The sequence below is a fragment of the Clavelina lepadiformis genome, chromosome 2 (genome assembly GCF_947623445.1).
Source record: "Clavelina lepadiformis chromosome 2, kaClaLepa1.1, whole genome shotgun sequence".
NCBI classification, from domain to species: Eukaryota; Metazoa; Chordata; class Ascidiacea; order Aplousobranchia; family Clavelinidae; genus Clavelina; species Clavelina lepadiformis.
The window spans coordinates 22,065,824-22,084,162 of NC_135241.1; the positions used below are offsets into that span (position 1 = coordinate 22,065,824).

Sequence of the window (18,339 nt, forward strand, 5' to 3'; positions counted from 1 at the left end):
ACGACAACAAACCACAGCGACCAATTCATTCAAAATATTCCATTCAAATGAACATTTCGTTAAAAAACTCAGCCTTAAATGAAAATTTATTTTGCTGGATCGGAAATTTCATCCACTTAATTACCCCGCTAATAAAAATAGGTCAGATCCTTGATTTAGGTGCAAGGAATGCGGGTGTTCGATGCAACCGCTCAGCCAACAAACAAATCGATGTTAACTTTAACACTTACATCTGTGACCAGCAGGTGGCGTTCTTATGACAATGAAATGTTACAAAACCGTAACTGTTTTAAACAAACTTAACTTAACTCTTAACTCGTGATTCGTCCTGGGTATTGTTTCGTGACGTTGAGCTTTTAACAGTAAAAGAGCTATCAAGTGTTTTCATTTCATTAACAATAGATCTTGTTTATATTTAAACTGGATCTTTTAGAAGACAACTACTGGTTGTCTGCGCTCCGTCGAGCAACCATGACCCTACGTCACTCCCCTAAATAGGGTCGGGGGTGGAATAATTCCGACTTGAAAATAAAAGATTTTTTTAGTAAACAAGTGAAGTCTGGCGGTGGAAAACATGTTATTTTGCAAACGTTTGGTTTCTTATTACAGCCAGTGATGGAATTATAAGATGATAGATTAACAAAAGAAACACTTTGTCCCTGTCTTTTTTGTTCTGGTTCTCCTAAGTGTTCTTATACAAGCACAAATAAACCCAATTTTTTGAGTTTTCGATTTTATTAGTAAAAAGAAAACAGCATCATACCCAGAAATGCGCAAACAACAAAACGTTACTGCACAAAGAGAAACTAAATCACAACACTCGAAATAAATAGGACGGTACACAACATTAATATTTACTTTAGTAAACTTAACAGTAACTTTAATAAGCCGGTAAAATAATGATAGCAGCAAATATATTGAACCGGAAACTACATGGAAGACTTCGAAGTTCAGAATAAAATACCGGGGACGTATAAATAGGCAGCTTCAGTGAGGTCGATATCAATTAGATATTTAAATATTTAATTTCGATGCAGTTTTTCGAGAGTTTTCTTGGAGAATTCTTCAAACATCTGCAAAGTAAAAAAGTTTAGTTGAGAATTTGTTTCAAGTGTAGACATGTTCAAAAAATTGTGTTAAGATAAAACAAAATTGAAAATAACAAGTCAACTACCCACCTCTATGCCTGCCAACACTGCTGGATCAATTTTGTCGTTCTTTTCTTTGTTTTCCGACGCCTTTGACGTCACCCGGCAATCTTCCACTGTGAACGACGACATCGATGAAGCCAGCGAATAGGGAGCCGCAACGTCATCCAGGCTGCAGACGCTCCGGCTCAAAGACTTGAGGTAGTGAAGATCTTCGGATGGGACGGACTCTGAGGAAGTTTCCTCGAAGACGACAGGAGGACTGTTTATCTTGGCTCGCGGAGAGGACATCGGGCAGTTGATCGAGCAATTCACCTCCACCGAGTCGGTGGAACCCGACGAGCAACAATCAGAGATGCTCGAGATTTCGTCGATCGACGTCAGAGCTTCGCGACTACGTGGTGTGCGATGGCGATGACGTACGGCCGATGATAAAGTCGGGTCGTTGTCATGACGACGCATGATGGCGAGGCTTTCTTGCTGTTCGGCCAACAGAAGTTCAAGATCTTGTCTTTCACGAATCTTCTCCAAAGCGCTCTGTGAAATCATAATGGTCATTGTCTGCCCGATTTTTGTGTGTTTTTTCATCTGTTTTTCGATGTATCAACTACATTTCTATGTCAATTTACCTGTTTGTTTGCTTGAAGGGTGTGGATTTCGTTGTCAATCTTTCCCAGTTTTTCCTTCATTTCGTTTAACTTCCCTTCGAGCGCGGCGAAATGCTCGTGGTTTTGGCGACGTTTTTTTCCGGATTTTGGTGCAATTTCTTTCGCCAATTGATCGACCTTGAGCTGGGCTGAGTTGCGGCGTCTGTTGAGGTGGGTCATGTACTTTGTCATCTTCATTTCTTCTTCTTCACGAACGCGATCGTACTTTTCGATGACGTCACTGCGTCGGGACGCACGACGCGACTGGGAAACGGGAGTCCCTTCTAGTGGACTCATAAGTTCACTGGAAGCCTGGACAATTAAAAGTTCTTGTTTAATTAATTGTCTCCTCGCTTAACTCAAGGCGGTGTTTAACCGTTTATGAGCCACTGTTGTACTACAGTTAAGGCGTCACTGCGTCTTCGGCTTACCTTTCTATCCAAAATACGTTGTTCCTCAATGATCTGTTGCTGTTGCGTGGCAATTTCTTTAAGGAGTTTCTGCTTCTGGAGCTCAGCAAGTTCTTGTTCCAATTGCTTCTGGGATAAAGTTTTCTGGAAGAAAAAGATAAGTTAAAAATCCTGTCGTCTTACCGCGATGCGTGCTAAACGTGAAATATTACAATTCGAATATTTTGAAAACAGAAAATTGTGTATCATTTTCACCTTTCTGGCTTGTTCGTTTGATTCTTCGCTGGTGATAGGAGGGGGAGGGGAAGGGCTTACATTCTTTTTCGCGTTTTTGTTTTTCTCCGATTGTTCGCTGAAAATAAAATGAAAATTCAATAAATATTTTCAAACTCCGGCAGCCGCTTTCCTTGCCTAAACAACCACGTCTAGAACCAAAAGAAGCGGATTTTAGCGGCTCAAATACTTCCAAAAATTCGGAAAATGGATATCAAGTTTCACAGCGAATGCACATCATCCTATAATAACTTGAGTAATATTTTTATTTTCTACTTAGTGTAAAAACCCAGCGGTACCAACCTGTTATTGTTGGCGATGGACCTCGTTTCCTTTTCGAGAGTTCCCACCCAGAGTAAGAATTCCTGGTGGTTATCGGAGCTGAAATGAAAGGTCGGTGCCCCCTGCTGCTCAAGACGAAACACGAACCTCGACCTGTTCATGTTTGTGACGTCGGCGATGATGTCATAACCGCGCAATAAAACAACGTCGCGGGTTGCGTCGGACTGGGGTGAATTGTAGCAATAGAGGCAGGTGTCTTGAAAGACGCACCAGAATCTGCAAAAGTAAAATCAAACGATCACTCTCCTGTGTTATTCATTGGATGATTGAGCTAACACAGAAGCCAAATAACTTCCACAAAGGTAGCTCAGACACCTGCAATGACTGAGGGTTTCCGCGTGCTCGAGCACAAACAAGACTGGCGGGGTTTCAATCTGGCGCGCAGCTACCTTTCAAGGAAGTCGTTGCTTCTCGTTTAAATAGCATTAAGCTTACAATACTGTCATGATGCATTTGGCCGCTTTACCGCAATCCGACTTAATCAATGGGAAAGTCTTGTAGAAAATGTCAACTTCAATACAGCTAACAAGAGAAATTATTTCCCGTTAGGGTTGTTGGCGGTTACAAAGTCGTTTTTACCAAGGGTCGAATAAAGCTTATTATGGCCAAGTTACAAGGAACGTTGGCTGAAGATTAGACATATTGCGGCAGAATTTCCCAATTAAACCGTCAGGAAACATCGCATAGATGGATTTCCGACCGCGATTTGAACTATAGCTGCCATGTTAAGTCCAGCATTAGTTGACAATAGCTTTTTCAAGAGCGCCTTAAGAATACGATGTACATCTTAAGTGCTACTTCAGGCTTATATGGAAAGTTGAAAACCCTTGGAAAGAAATGCCGCTCCCATTGAGGATATCGTGATTTACCAAATGTTCTAGGCCACAACAAAAGTCAAAACCGCTTGAAAATGACGTTTTAGTAAAGACGTCACTTCTATCCAATAGCAAGTACTTCTACCAGACCCACAACTAACCCTCGAAGCCTTAAATATTAAATTGTTCTTTAGAAGTATTTGGAAATTCCATTTTAATCGAACAATGACAGAATTTGTCGTACCTTTCCCATTGCTTCTTCTTTCCTCTTCGATCCAAATATCCCCGGTGGGTGGCGTTGGTAAGCTGAGAGGCAGGTATGCGAAGAACTTGCGTCTTGGATGTCTTGTTTTTCTTCGTGACGTCATCCGACGATTTAAAGCTCTTGTGTAAATTGAATCCAGAGATCCAGCTACTTCGACTATCGTTGCGTGACGATCCTTCGCTGCTAGCTGTGAGTCAAGATGGAAATATTTCAACTTCAATAATAGCACGTTACGCTTGGAGATGAAATTACATAAGATTAAAATTTGGAAAAATTGGAGTTTGTTGGTTTTCTCACCTGATCCGGTGCTCTTTTTCGATTTTTTCTGCCGAGTCTCATTGCTTGATTTTTGTCCGCTTGACTTTGAACTGTTTGATGAACCTGAAATATCAAATGCAAAGTAATTAAATGCAGGTTTGGGAACGCTCGGTTACGTCTGTTTGGGCTGAGAGAATCGCGGAACTGTATAAGCGACAACGTTGCTAAACTGAAAACTTACCGTCGACTGAGCTTTTGTTATGAGCCGAATCGCTTCCGAGGCTGTGTCTTATCTGTTAAAAAAACAAACAAGAATTTTAAAAACCCAGTATTTGACATTGAGACAATCGCCAAATAGGTACGGGAGAAACCGCATTAGTGATTTCGGCGTCGACACTTAGTATGCTTCACTGAGAGAATTATTTTTAGAACGGCGGTCACGCAGTGTTTTAAAGTCGTAATAAGCATTTGGTTGGTAAACAACACCGCTTCGTTAGTCACCAAGCACATTTCTAACATTGTACAGCGAAAAGTGATGAAACGCCAAAGAATAGCAGCCATACCAAGCTAGTATCTCCCCAATTTTAATCCTTTTAAAGTTCAATTATTAAGTTTGCAAGTTGTTATCAGCGGACAATGGAAACATGTTGAAAGTAACCACTGGCTTTAGGGTAGGGGTTCGCACAGTATAGTTGTCGCTATTTTCGATAAGCGATTCACAAAAGATAGCTTGAACAAAAAGACGTTCGAGCCGCTTGGTTATAATGAAAGTATGACGTCACAATCAAATCGGCGTCACGCTCAATGAAGAGATAATTATCAGGTGTAATCTCGTGTCCAACTACCGATGCAATTGGTAACGGTAATTAAATAAAATATAAAAGACAAATCATTTCTGCACTTCTATACGCGAACCGTATGAGAAATCTCGGACTTATCATAACACAAAGCAGTACAATTGCGTACGGTTTGTCTTACCTTGTCATCTGCACTATCCTTTAAGCTGGTGATGCCGTCCAATGCTTTGAAACTGCCTGCGAAAACAATTTATTTTAAATTAACAAGGACTAGAAAATACTTAATTGTGGTAGTTCCACACCGTTTAAATTAATTGATCAACAATATCCTACAATAAAACTTACTTAATGCGATAGATGACTTAATGGGCGAAAAGCTGTAAATCTCGATAAAGTCAATCTTGGTCAGCTCTGGAACGGGCTTCTTTACGATTCTCATCCTGTATCCTTCGCCGGTCGTAGGATCCAAAAGATTACTGTCGGATGTTGATCTTAGAAGCTTTCTTGCTTTAAATGACGTGGAGTTTGCTGGAGAATTCTTTGTGGACTCAGGTTTATCACTTAGGCTTGCGTTATAAGTAAGTTTACGATCTGAAAGGTTTGAAAGAAGATTTTGAAGGTCTATGCTTTCATCATCAGAAACTTCTGTCTTTACATCCCAAACACAACTGCCTCCGGACAGAGTTCCGCTACTAATAAAGTTGGAAGTCGTGTTTTCACGAGGCTCGCTACACTCCTGGGTACTCGATAAAGTCCTGCTGGTAGGATCGTTACAATCATCTGCTGTCGAAGTTAATTTCTCGAACAATTTAATGCGATCCGTCACGCTAGGTACACGTTCTTTTTTTTGTCGCTGGTCGAATTCTTCGCCGTCACTACCTCCTGCCTGCAAGTCTGCAACTGTTGCAATGCTGGGGTCGACCTCTTCTCTCGCCTTTTGTACCGGTCTGTCAAGAGAAAAAAGCGCTGAAGGCGAGAATTGTTCCTTATCGTCGCTCGAGCGCCCGCAACGCGGGCTTGTTTGTTTCCTGGGTTCGATTGCGCTTTCGCTGGAGCCGACGCTGATTTCTTCCCTGCCCGAGCTTTCGCCCGCGAGTTCCATATCAGTTAAGTTACAGCAATTACATATCTCCGGGTCGCAGGGAATCTTCTCGTCGAAAATTGCACCTAGCTCTGCTTTGTTTGTCATCACCAGCCTGTCATGTTTCATACTTTCAACTTCGCTTTGTTCTGACCGGGCGCTATTGCTAAGCGTGGCGGTAGGTGAAGCGTCGTTTTCAATGGTGGAATGGTGCGAGTTTGCGGCAACATCAGTCCATTTATTACAGGTTGTAAGTCTATTTGCACCCTCGTAATTTCCCGTTAACGACCCGTTCCCGGCGGATGTTCTTGCAGTTGAAATTACCTTGTAACCGTCGACATCCGTTTTCCTGTCGGCCGCTACAGGTGCGACAATAGACATAATTTTCTCACCATATGTCGTCCTGGTTGTGTCTTCCTCGATTGCTTTAGTTTTTTTGTTGCTGCTGTCGTCTGGGTACTGTGAGTCGTTTCGCGACTTCGCGACCAAACATGTTTCGGTTTGCGAACGGGGACTTTCAGCATTAACTGGGTGCCCGATGAAGCGCAGGTTTTCGAGATTTTGTTCAGAATTCGCATTAACTTTCGACACTTGACCGCAGGCCGAGGTAATATCATCGGCTCCAGGGGCCATCATTCCTGGAGTGTGACGTGATAACGCTTTGGGTGATTTCTCGATTTTCGTAACGGTTCGTTTGGAATCAGTGTCAAAGCTAGAAGACCTCTGAACCGGCGTTACGTTACATCTGGCAACCAGTTCGTTCACGTTGGCCGAGCTGTGAGATTTATGGACGCCCCCGGGAACATCCAAGTCAACCCGCTCAGCGCTGATGTAACTGAGATCACCAGATCTTGACAAGTCCGACAGCGACTCCAATTCGCTACTGGTAAGGCTGCTGTTCAGAGATGGGATACCGGGGATGCTGCGTTCGTCGTGATATCGATCTCCAGTTGCTGATGTTGGTTTTATAGGGTTCAGTGTCCGGATGGTCTGTTGCTTTGATGCGGTGATGAAGGAATCAGGTGATGAGTTAAGGAGGACGAACGCTTTCATCCAATGCATGAACTCCTGTGTGCTTTTGCACATGAGATGAACGGATTTCGTTGTTGTTTCTGCAACAATTTTTAACGCTTTAAGACACTGAAGCTCGGCAGTGCTGTGCATATTGTGCACAGCCAACGGCCGGAAATAATCAACCGACAGTGAGTGTCGTTGCGTCACATGTTTAACGAGTGCTTGTTATTGTTGATTTGTTTTGGAGCACATGGAATTGATGTTTCAAAGGTAGCTTTGCCTTAACTTCAGAACTTAAAAGCATTTAACTGAAAATCGAATTAAAATGATTACAATTAAAGTTGACAAGTTATCAGCGGGTGTATTTAAAACCCTTTTAAACGTGTTTATTTATCAGCTTAAAAGTAGGCGAACCAATCCTTGGCAATGATGTCAATTACGTATATCTGTGCCTCGTTTATCTTAATCCAAAGTATCAGCAACCTTATCAAACTCAAAATCGCAGCAAGACTTGTTTTGACGAGCGCAAATAACCCGCGACACGAACCGTGTCACAAAATCGCACAGATTACACAAGACGTTAGTATGCGTTTGCCGTTTTGAACCACATTGATTCTCACACCTTTAATGTTTCTTTTCGCACGAGCTTGGCAAAAAATCTGCCGCAATGTGATTCGACGCGAGCCATGTTTGGTTGAGAACGCGAAACGCGACCCCACTTCGCAGGTGAGGTTGGTGAATTCAAGAAGCGACGGTGAGACCGTGACGTCATTACATATCAATTTTCTAGCCACCTATTAACTAGTGATTCCTTTGAGAACCCAGTTTTAAGCTTGCACTCGTTTGATCGAAGTGGAAAGTCTCCCGCTTTTATAAGGCGGTGGTATTGTATTAAGATCCTGTTGCCTTTGATCTGGTCAAGTATTTAAGCGAGAAATGCTTTTGATAAGTTCTCGTTTTTAGTTACGAAGTTGAAAAGTTTTGCAGACAGTTTTTTTAACACGATCCTTAATGCACCCAATCACTATGAGTAAAGGCAAGGTAAAAAAGCAGGCTACAGAATACCTTGTTTGTTGCCTGTCAGCTGTCCGTCTTCAATGGAATTAGAGCTGTTCGATCGCTTCGACGTTGTTTTGAAAACCAGTACGAAACTGTTGCTATTTTTGTCTGCACAAACACATATCACATAAAGCGATATTAACTGACGCCTCTTAAGGTAACTACTGGCCAACTTTGAGCCTCAAAAATGCCTCATGTTAAGAACTACTCCATAATGCGGGCAGCTTGCGATAACATCGCAGCAATATTGAAAATAATAATAGCAACAACAAGTGAATAAGTTACTTTGAAATCACCGACATAGTTATCACACCTTGCACAACATTCTCCGCCGAGCATCCAAGTTTTAAATTGATCGAGGCGACGGGCTCGTAATTTTCACTCTTGTAAAAGTTGAGGACCTTGTCAGAGGTGAGGATTGCCCACACCCTCTTCCACTGCATCCGTTTTCTCCTGTAGAGGAATCCCTCCATCGCGGAGGAACACTTCTGCTCGAAAGACTCTTTGGGAGGCACGAAGATCGCCTGTTGCTCCTCCTGGACACTGAAACGCATCATTAACTTCTCTAAGATTCTGCCGACGTAGCGCTCACTCTCAAAAGACATACCAGTGCTTGCTTTACAGTTTACAGAAACAATATTTAGATGTCACCAAAGCACAGCAATGAACGTGAATGGGTCTGCCTGTGCTGGAAATATGCTTATTATATTATTCACTTGTGTTATATCGACTGCGTGAGAAAAAAATGCGTGCGTAATGTAAAGGCAGTGCTGTGTACCGCTGCGTCGTTCTCGTTCGTCAACGGGAAACATTGTTGCGTCATAATGTTGTTGTCGGTTTAGTGATGTGAACCATTGCGAGATTGTAAACATAACAGGTAAGGGGTTGATAAATTTAAGGCGCTGGGGTTACGTGACAATAGTGGGAAAAGTTTAGCAACGTAGGAAAACACGAATACCGGCTAATCTTAAAATGTTTTCAGACAACTCAACAGCAAATTTGCGAGCATCTGTTATTACTGACTTCTTACCATATATTAATAAAAATACTGGCAAAAAGAACAATCAATAATGCTCGAAGCCATGCTCCTACGTAGTAAAACCTACTTGGCGCCCGATTCCATGGCAGTGACGCTTGTGAAGGAGCAGGTTGGTGATATCTCGGCTTCTGGAGACGTCTTGTCCGCCACCGGATCGTCAAAGGATTTGTTGCTTCGTTTCCCAACAACGCTACTGACGCGATTTAACAACTTTGTACTGAAATTGCCGGACCTTCTTTTAAAGTCCGATCGATTTGGCAGGTCCGGCCCGGACCTTCAGTGCAATGGACTTTGGTTTACTCACACAGCTACTTAACACGTAAATATAGCTACGTCAGAATAATCCCGTAAGCCTACTCAAGAGCTTGCTAACGAAACATAGACAATTTTGAATTATTCCAATATTTTCGGATGATTTGAGAGTTTGAGCAAAATAGTATGAAATAAGTTGACGAACTGGCCATAACAGTTTCAGCGTTAAGATTATGGTAAAGACACACATAAAATATTCACAGCAGCAAACCACCATCAAAAATGGTGACTATTGGTTTTCTACTTGCCTCGATGACTGTTGGCCGGACGCAGGGTGACTTGACGTTTTGATTTTCTTTTTCAACCGAAGTATCGGAGTCCGCATTCCTGTCATGGGGTCAGAGGTTAAGTTAAACCATTCGACACCGTCACGCATACCACAAGGCGTTAAGATATTTCAACCAAAAGAAATCGCATCTTCGAATAAACCATCCCACACAATCTGTCTTTACGTCAATACAAAGTTTGTGGTCTACACGGCGTGTCAATGAGTCATTCTTTAAATGCAGTTGCCCGGCAGGCGACATCACTCAACGCAATAAGTTGTACCGTTAAATTTGTTGGAAAAGAAATCATATCAACCTTCATTGTTTTGGATTTTCGTCATGTTCTGGTCGACTTCTAAACGTTCATGGATCCCCTGCTTCTCGCGTTTAACAGCCGCGGGCTGGAAGTTGTCCAAAAGTTCACTTGAGTCGAATAATGTTGGCGAGTTTTGAACCCGTGAGCTGCATAAACAACACGAGTTTATGAACCTTTTAAAGTGCAGAACGATTGTGGTAGTTTGACAAAATACACAAAACTCGAAGATTCTTCTATACATTGTACTAACAATGACCGCGTGTTGTTGTTAATCGTCTATAAGACAATACGTAGCATAAATAAATAATGCGTTGTAAATTGAAAACATACCTCTTGGGACTCTAAGACCAGGCCATGAAATGTTTAAACAAACGCACGAAACGCGGTTATGAGTGTAATGCGACGAATCAAAAAGTTGGTCTATTGTGCACGGCATAACGCACACAGAGGAAATTATTAACAACATAGGTAGGTCTATGCTGGATGCGTTGCATAAAACACACCGAGAAATAGGATAATCTTGTTGACAAAACCTGAAGCTTTTGTTTGTTTAAATTCTCAAACGCTATGAAGAGCTCCAAATGGCGTGGGCCGCGCAAAACCTTTTTAAATTGGACTAATTTTAGATCATATTATTCTACCGTATAAATCTCATTAGATTGCTCTTATCACGGTGGGAATTGAATTTGGGTCAACAAAGTTTTTCACAAATCAAATCAAAAACCAAACAGCTTTTGAAATTAAAAATCTGCTAAGAAACTTAAGATTTCTTTGATATGAAAATTACTTAACATAAAACAAATGATGAAATTTTTTCGATTAAACTGAATCGTTAAAATAAAAACCTATCGTCAACAATATCAACACTGTGAAGACGATTGTTACCTGGTATCGTTAAAATCGTCAAAGGACGAATCTTCGGAATCGTCGGAATCAAAACTAAATTCTGCGAAATGTAAAATATGCAATCAAAATATTTTCCAGCAAGCGCTGAAATAATTTGGTCAAGAATCATCTTGTGCCGAACTTACGCGTAATTATTTATTTATTTTGCTTATAAATTAAAATAAATTAAATAAATTAAAAATTAAATAAATTAAAAACTAAATAAATTAAAAATTAACGTTGACAATTCAACAACATCGACAACATTTTGAAAAGGGTTAAAGGGAAAAGGGAATAATTTATGATTAAAACCGGATCAAAAATTTCCAAAGTTTGAAAGTGATAAGTTCACAAAAACCTCTTTCTTCCTGCTTTAACGGAGCGAGTTCCACTTGAACGCTCGGCCTCGTGTGCCTACGACGTTGGTTGATTTGCAAATCAAGAGTTGAAAGTGGGGCAATGGAAAGCCTTTGTTGTCTGCAAACCACGATAAACTTAACCCCAGTACAGGGTTTAACAAAACGTCCAACTTTATATTCAAAAACAAAAACGTTTTTGCTGCTTTAGCTAAAACTTTTCACTTTTACTGAATCACATCAAATCTAACTGCACAGAACAACGACAACACCTGCAGCATTAACTACTACCAGCGTAAGGTGTAATTTGAGCGTAAAAGCGGTCTATACTTATGCGCGGATAATCCAGCGTGCTTGTTAACAAGCGGTTTTAGTGTGACGACACTGAGACTTCGTCATTAATTCTTTAGCGAAGAGTCAGCCGAAGTGTAACTTAATTAATACATGCGACTTGTGTTGATGGATTAATACCTGGTGCTTGGCTGCTGACCGGCACTTGCTGTCTTCCCAGTGTCGTTCGCGCTTTCTGCTGCGTTTGTTATTGTCGTGAGGTCGAGGGGAGAAACCACTGCAAATGAAGATTTGAGATATTCAAAAAAAACGCGATATTAAAACAATAAAATTGCGGAGCCTCAAGCAATGTTGTACGTTGGTTATAAATAAATTCTGGGTCTTAGAGCAATGCAAACAATGTTGCTGGGAAATAAAGATACAAGTATATTTAGGTGGGAATATAACCCAAGAGCTGGTTAGAATGATTGACAAATCACCACATTATTCGAACCCAGTGCTCTGAGTTGAAACGATTCGCAATTTACAGCGCACGGGAGTATGTAGTCGAATCATCGGTGTATTTGCATCGAGTCTCAAACTGCTGCCAAAGTCCAACCCATGCAGGTGCCGGATACAGCGAAAGGAGAAATCTTTTCGACGAGGAAACGCGATTGCGTCTTTGCCCACTATTACGTCATAATGTGTGTGAGAACAAAGTTGGCATTGGCTTCGCTCACATGCCAAGATTTAATGACCAACGCGGGTATGACCACCGATGCGATTATCGCTGTAACGAAACCGGAAACTAAGCTCCCCGCTCGCACGATCTGCCAAATTGTTGGACATGTGAACGACATATTACTTTTTTGGCAACGTTTGAATTTTTTATTTCGACACAAGAAGGCCCGATTGCTAGTAATCTTACTGAAGGGCAACGTTTGACCTTTTCTGTATTCCAACGGGCACAAAAACAGCGCGCGAAAAGGCCAATTCAAATTCCTGTTGTTTGTTTTTATCCCTATTATCTCCAATATCATTGCTGTGACTTATGGTCACCGCGAGAGATATTTGAAAGAATTGGCCACATTGCATGAACCTGACCTGTTGATCATCAAGATCCAATTCGCACCAGATGGGTTCAATAACACAGTCAGTTTTCCCAGGCATTAGCATTGTACACGTCCCTTGTTTACACACAGCATGTAAATGTTGTACACGTACTTAACAACATTTAGAACGCAGAAATAACTACATGGGGCAGTGTGCAATTATGGAGTAAAACATCGCAGTTAAGCAGTTAAACATAACATTATCGCAGTTAAACATCCACTCAAACGTTTTGGCCACCTAGTTATTTATGTCGGATTACATTCATTTTTACAAATACCTTTGTCAATATAAGACGGACCAGGGTGAAAAACTGAAAAACGAAATGTTTTAACAACAAGAAAAATAAAAAGCATCTTCACCTCACATTGTGCAAGTATATAACTAAATTAATAAGACGTGATTTAATACAAGAAAGTTTGACAAATCATCTGAAAACATTTCAGCTAAAACTCTCCCAATCAACATTTTACTCCGAGATCCTCTCAAAAAATAACAACTCCCACCTCCTGCTATCGTATGTCGTTTTGTGGAATCTTTCTTCTTCACGTGTCTCATCCCGGGAGTCGATCTGATCGACTTTGTCAGCTTATTTTCTCCGGTATAGAAGTAGGGATTTCCTTGGCTCCTCCTGTCCTTTTGCTGCTGCGGTGTGTCCGGGGATGTGAAGACCTTCTCCTGCCTCTTGAGAGGTTCTCGCATCCATTGATCTTTGGAAGAAGGATGGGATTGTTTCGTTTGTTTCTTCTTCGTCATTTGTGATGTTGGTTTTGGACGGGTCGGCGAAGATCTATCATAGCGATTAGTGATTAAGTAATTTAATGCGTGAAAGAGAGAATTGTTCACGCATTAAAATATTTAGAAAGATAAAATTGTTAACTTAATTATAAGCATTACATACAGCAGCAACTTAATTAGATAATTAGTTAACTAGAAACAAGTCAAAGTGTTTATCAATGAACGCGTGTGATACGAAGGCCAACAGTAACTTCATAAAAGGAATAAGATCAACACGGGAAAAAAATCAAAAATGTTGAATTAAAACCATATTCAGTTAAGTATGGAAAAGCTATGACTCCTAATTGCTTTGATAGAATTGTATTCAGGCCGGTTTAAAGTCTTGAACTCATTACGTACGGCGATAATATTATTCTGTTCTCGATATAAAAACCCATCCCTTGCTATAAACAGTTCCTTTCCGTGCCTTTAAAATATATAACGTACTGGCTAAATATTCAAACCACTTTTCCCAAATATCTGTTTAATTGTTATTTTAAATGTCAGTCTTTACTTTAAAAAGTAAAATTTGGGCATCAATTTGACACCAGACGACAAGTGTCAACGTTAAAACAAGTTATCTGCTGAAACGTGCAAGTAACATGTGGAAACGACGCCATTTTAAACCACAATTCCAAAATACGCATTTTTGTGATTGAGATTCTCGGCTAATTGAAGGCAAATTTCATGCAAAAGTCCAATCGGCATTTCTTTTTGAAACGTCTACGTGACACAAGGCAGCTGCTCACTGAATTCAAACCTGGCGCAGATGCAGCCTTAAAAGGCGAAGTACGTTGACATTTTAAAGGCCTATATTGACGATCGAACCTAATCCGACAGGAGACAGAGCGGTGCACCTTTCCAACTAAGCCAGCGCCTTGCATCAAAGTAAGACAGGGAATTATCATCGACCGTAAAAAGATTCTCCAAACCGGAGCAGGATTTTGGGAAGATTAGGAAACATCCACAACAAAAAAAAAAGCCAAAACGGTATTTTGAAGACGGTTGTCGTAAGTTTTGCTTAAAATACTCAATTATCGTAAAACAAGGATTAATTTCCGTCACACTTTTACAACTAACTTTAAAGTCTTCTTTGATTTCACGATCACCGGCGACGACGCATTTGACGAAGAAATTGAGGATTCGTCGGCCGAATCTTGATAGTTGTGATGACGTGACGATGACGAAGGAGTCGAGAGAGCGGGAGACGAAAGAGACGTCATTGAACTGTCATCGTCGCCATAGCGATCTTGATAGGTGGGTATGACGTCAGGAAGTGAATGCTTGGAAGTGTCGGTCGACTCCTAAAATGGAGCGATTAATTCAGCATTGGAACTAAAGAGAGACGAAGTTAAGGTTTTAATTGGTCCAATAATAGGAATCAAGTCAAAAAATCGTGGGAACCAGATGAACGTGCCTCGCTTCGTGTTTAAACAAATCAACAGGTGATTAAGTGATTGCTGTATCGGCTTCTATTTAAACAAACGCTTTGAATTGGAATATTTGGTACGAATTTCAACTTCATTAAAGTTTCCTTCCAGTCGCGGAACACTAATGTTGGTTCTGGTTCCGCTCTAGTAACTTCCCACAGCCAAGCGCGCTATATGAGTCATGTAATGTTGTTGAAAGTCGTCAGATTTGATGACAATCACATAACTTTACCGACATTAGCGAGTTATCCTGTAAGAATGGAAGTCAATTCATGCAACGATTCTACAAAATTGCAGAGCACGCGTATGACTCGTTTCAAGCAGATCAGTGGTCCCTAAATCTAAGCACACGTGATGATGACGCACGAGCAATCACACAGGTTGATACGAGTGTGACGAAACACACGACTGCGGAGATGGTTGATGTCATCGCAAATAGAAAGACTTTTATTCTCATTATTTGCAGACGTATTAGCCTGCCGACGTTTTAAATGATTGAGTTCATGTTGTGTGGTTAGCTACGCTGAATACAATTTGATTTCGGAAATACTTCAGAATTTCTTGGAGAGACCGGACACATTAACAACACGGTACACACGAAGTGGGCATAAACTCTATCAGAAAATTGGCTTCCAGTGCGCCAATAACCGTAATGGAAAAAATTGTGCCACGCCAACGTACTAACTACTTATAATACAGAATATCGGTCAAAACGGCAAATCTGCGCCAGAAAATTAACGCGTTATACAAACTTTCCCGTAGAGAATGCAAACGGTTCGAGACCATAAAAATATTGATTATGCAGCAAACAAGTTACTTTAATGCTTACCTTATATGGCAACCTGGGCGATATTCGCCTTAGGTTCGGTGAGTGTTGCACTTTCGCGTCGGGAGGAATTTCTGTTATTTTTGTTTCGATGTCTAGTTTTGTTTGCTTCCTTATGTCGTTCAAGTATTTCATTGTGCGCGCAGTTGTTTCACCGCTAGACGGCGGAAGACTGCGATACGAGATCTTATTCGCAGTTGCAGGAAGAAATTCAAGTTCAGGAGGCAACAGCGCACCATGCGGAGAATCAAAGAAGGTGACCTCGTCTGAACTCGCTTCGGCTTTGATGGCGTCAACCCACTGCTCGAGCGCCACCGCTTGATCGACGTAGAATATAAACGTACGATCACTTTCGGCGCAGTGCAGCTCCAGGGAAAACTGAGTAGGCGCCCTAAAAGCATAAAAACACGTTTTATTTGTTACTTACAACGTTATGTGATGCTTTTTGCTACATTTTATAACCAATAAAATGAATCAAGCCAGTCACTATAACTAATAAACGGCCGCTTTCACACACCACAGTGAAATTACAGTGATTAATGTAACAAAGATAAGAACCGACCTTTTATTATTTGAAGGTAGCACGTATGCCGTGGCTGACAGGTGACTGACCGGTAGTACACAGCTTGGACTCTTAGCGATTGACCCATGCTCGATATCGTCGTACACCAGAAAGGCCTTCTCGCGTACGACACACCAGTATTTCTGAATTTCGAACAGAAATTAACAACACAGCGCACTCATCACACTTTCAAAAATCAAGGTACTATTTAGCCGTCGCCATTCTGCTTAGGACCAAGTATCAGGAATCCTTTTGCTTTACTCAACTATACCGTTACAAAACTATATACTTCCTATAAGTACGTAGTTACAACTTACTTACAACTTAAAGTTACCACTTCTTATGACTATACCGATTTTAAACTTATAAAGGCTAAACACTTTACAAAATCACCAGACCAACTCAAAAAGATCATTTCGACCATCAGAAGACTGAAGCAGTTACATATTACGGACACGAACTAACTACGTGGTGTTTGTGAGCGCAGTTGGTACTTTGAAGTTGTGACGACGCTAATCTACGGAAGTGTGGAGGCAACATCACTAATTTACAAAAGTGCCAAAATCGCAACATTAAATTAATCTAAAACTAATTCCACCGACTCAAAATCTCACCTTTCGTGACCAAACTATCCCGAAACTTCCCCACTTCCATAGATTAGATTCGTCCTAAAGTTGCTAAAAGCGAGACTTTAACCAGTTTTGTAAAAAGCAAAATGAAATGTAACACGAGCTTCTGGAAATGTGATATTGTGTTGCAACGAGGAAAAGAACTTCACGTTTTTTAAAAATCTGTTGTCTTCCCCAATAAATATTGTGTTAGCGTAATTCTGGTGAAACGTGTCCAATATTTTAACTTTCAATAATAGTTGCAAAAGCTGTGTTGCCCATTTCGGAATAGGGTTTTTCTGGTGAAATGGGTTGGGGCGGCGAAATAGATTTTGTTTCATGTCCCAGTTTTATTTTTAAACATAATAAAACACTTTGGCTAATACATTTTTACATAACCTTTGTCCTTTTTTCCGTATATGGGCACAGCATATGTTTAACATTATTGTCCCATAACGAAAATTACGTAGCTCTAACAGCAATTTTCTGAGTTCTAAGTCATGACATGCGCATAACAGATCGATATAGCTTTGTACACAAATGTGCATAATCATGATCACTTACAAGTAAGTACATTAATAAATTGTTTTCTACACACCGAGAAATCTACAAAATGAAAATGTCAACTAGTCACCTGATAACTGTGGCCGTCAGACTTAATCAGAGATCCGGCATGTCGTACTCTTCCCATTATTACCTTTTATCAGCACGTAACTCACAGCATCATAACAATAAAACCGTCTAAATCTATGCGTCTAAATTTGTAAGGGAAATATGTCTTCAGTACTCCAGTTATAAACCGTTGAAAGTATGATAAATATGGTATTTTCCCGATAGGCTCTAAATCTGTCCACTTTTATTGGATGATGAGTTTATACGGTACGAAAGTGTCATTGCAAAAGCAGCGTCGCTTTCGCGTTGTAAATTTCATTCCTTATTTCGTAGTTAGCGTTTGATGTTGTTGAAGGCACGTAAATTTCCAACCACACAAACAAACTTAAACCTTCGATTATTCCAAAGTAAATTTATCCCGCTTGATTGCGTCTCGTATAGTGACGTCATACTATGTTAGTTTTGTCATTGTTTCTACAGACAACTTTGTCCAAATCGGGCTGTCTTGTCTAGCAAACGTCATTTAAAAATGGAAAGTTTGACCAAAGATGGCTTCGAAAATCAAATATTTTACATGTTTTGGCGATAATCAACAACTTGAAAATAGCTGCTATAAACGCCTCATCGAGCAGAAAGTGCGATCATAATTCATAATCAAAATTCTAGCAATCGGTTTTACGCAACCTCGAAATAGCAGTAAATAACAGACAACACGACTTCGAATTCTGAACGAGCAATTATTTTTGAACAGGTTCACTGGTGACCTATTTTGAGCTTCCAATGACTTTACTATTAAGCCATCCTAAAAACCACCCACAAGGCATAACATACCAAAACATTACACCCAGCTGCAAAACTGGA

The 18,339-nt window shown here is 40.6% G+C and overlaps 1 protein-coding gene across 1 annotated transcript; it reads right to left on the reverse strand.

Annotated features, from left to right (window-relative positions):
- Window positions 1-722: 722 nt before the first annotated feature.
- LOC143445799 (uncharacterized) lies at window positions 723-17,654 on the reverse strand. The gene is made up of 24 exons (XM_076945123.1): window positions 17,501-17,654; window positions 16,259-16,401; window positions 15,700-16,087; window positions 14,521-14,744; window positions 13,170-13,453; window positions 11,755-11,851; window positions 11,286-11,404; window positions 10,928-10,988; window positions 10,043-10,188; window positions 9,709-9,787; window positions 9,216-9,422; window positions 8,423-8,652; window positions 8,116-8,217; window positions 5,301-7,148; window positions 5,137-5,192; window positions 4,400-4,451; window positions 4,198-4,281; window positions 3,880-4,087; window positions 2,782-3,036; window positions 2,461-2,557; window positions 2,227-2,349; window positions 1,778-2,107; window positions 1,179-1,685; window positions 723-1,073 (listed from the first exon to the last, which is right to left on the reverse strand). The coding sequence occupies exons 1-24, from the start codon at window positions 17,555-17,557 to the stop codon at window positions 1,023-1,025; spliced, it is 5,748 nt and encodes a 1,915-aa protein (XP_076801238.1). The 5' UTR covers window positions 17,558-17,654; the 3' UTR covers window positions 723-1,022.
- Window positions 17,655-18,339: the final 685 nt, after the last annotated feature.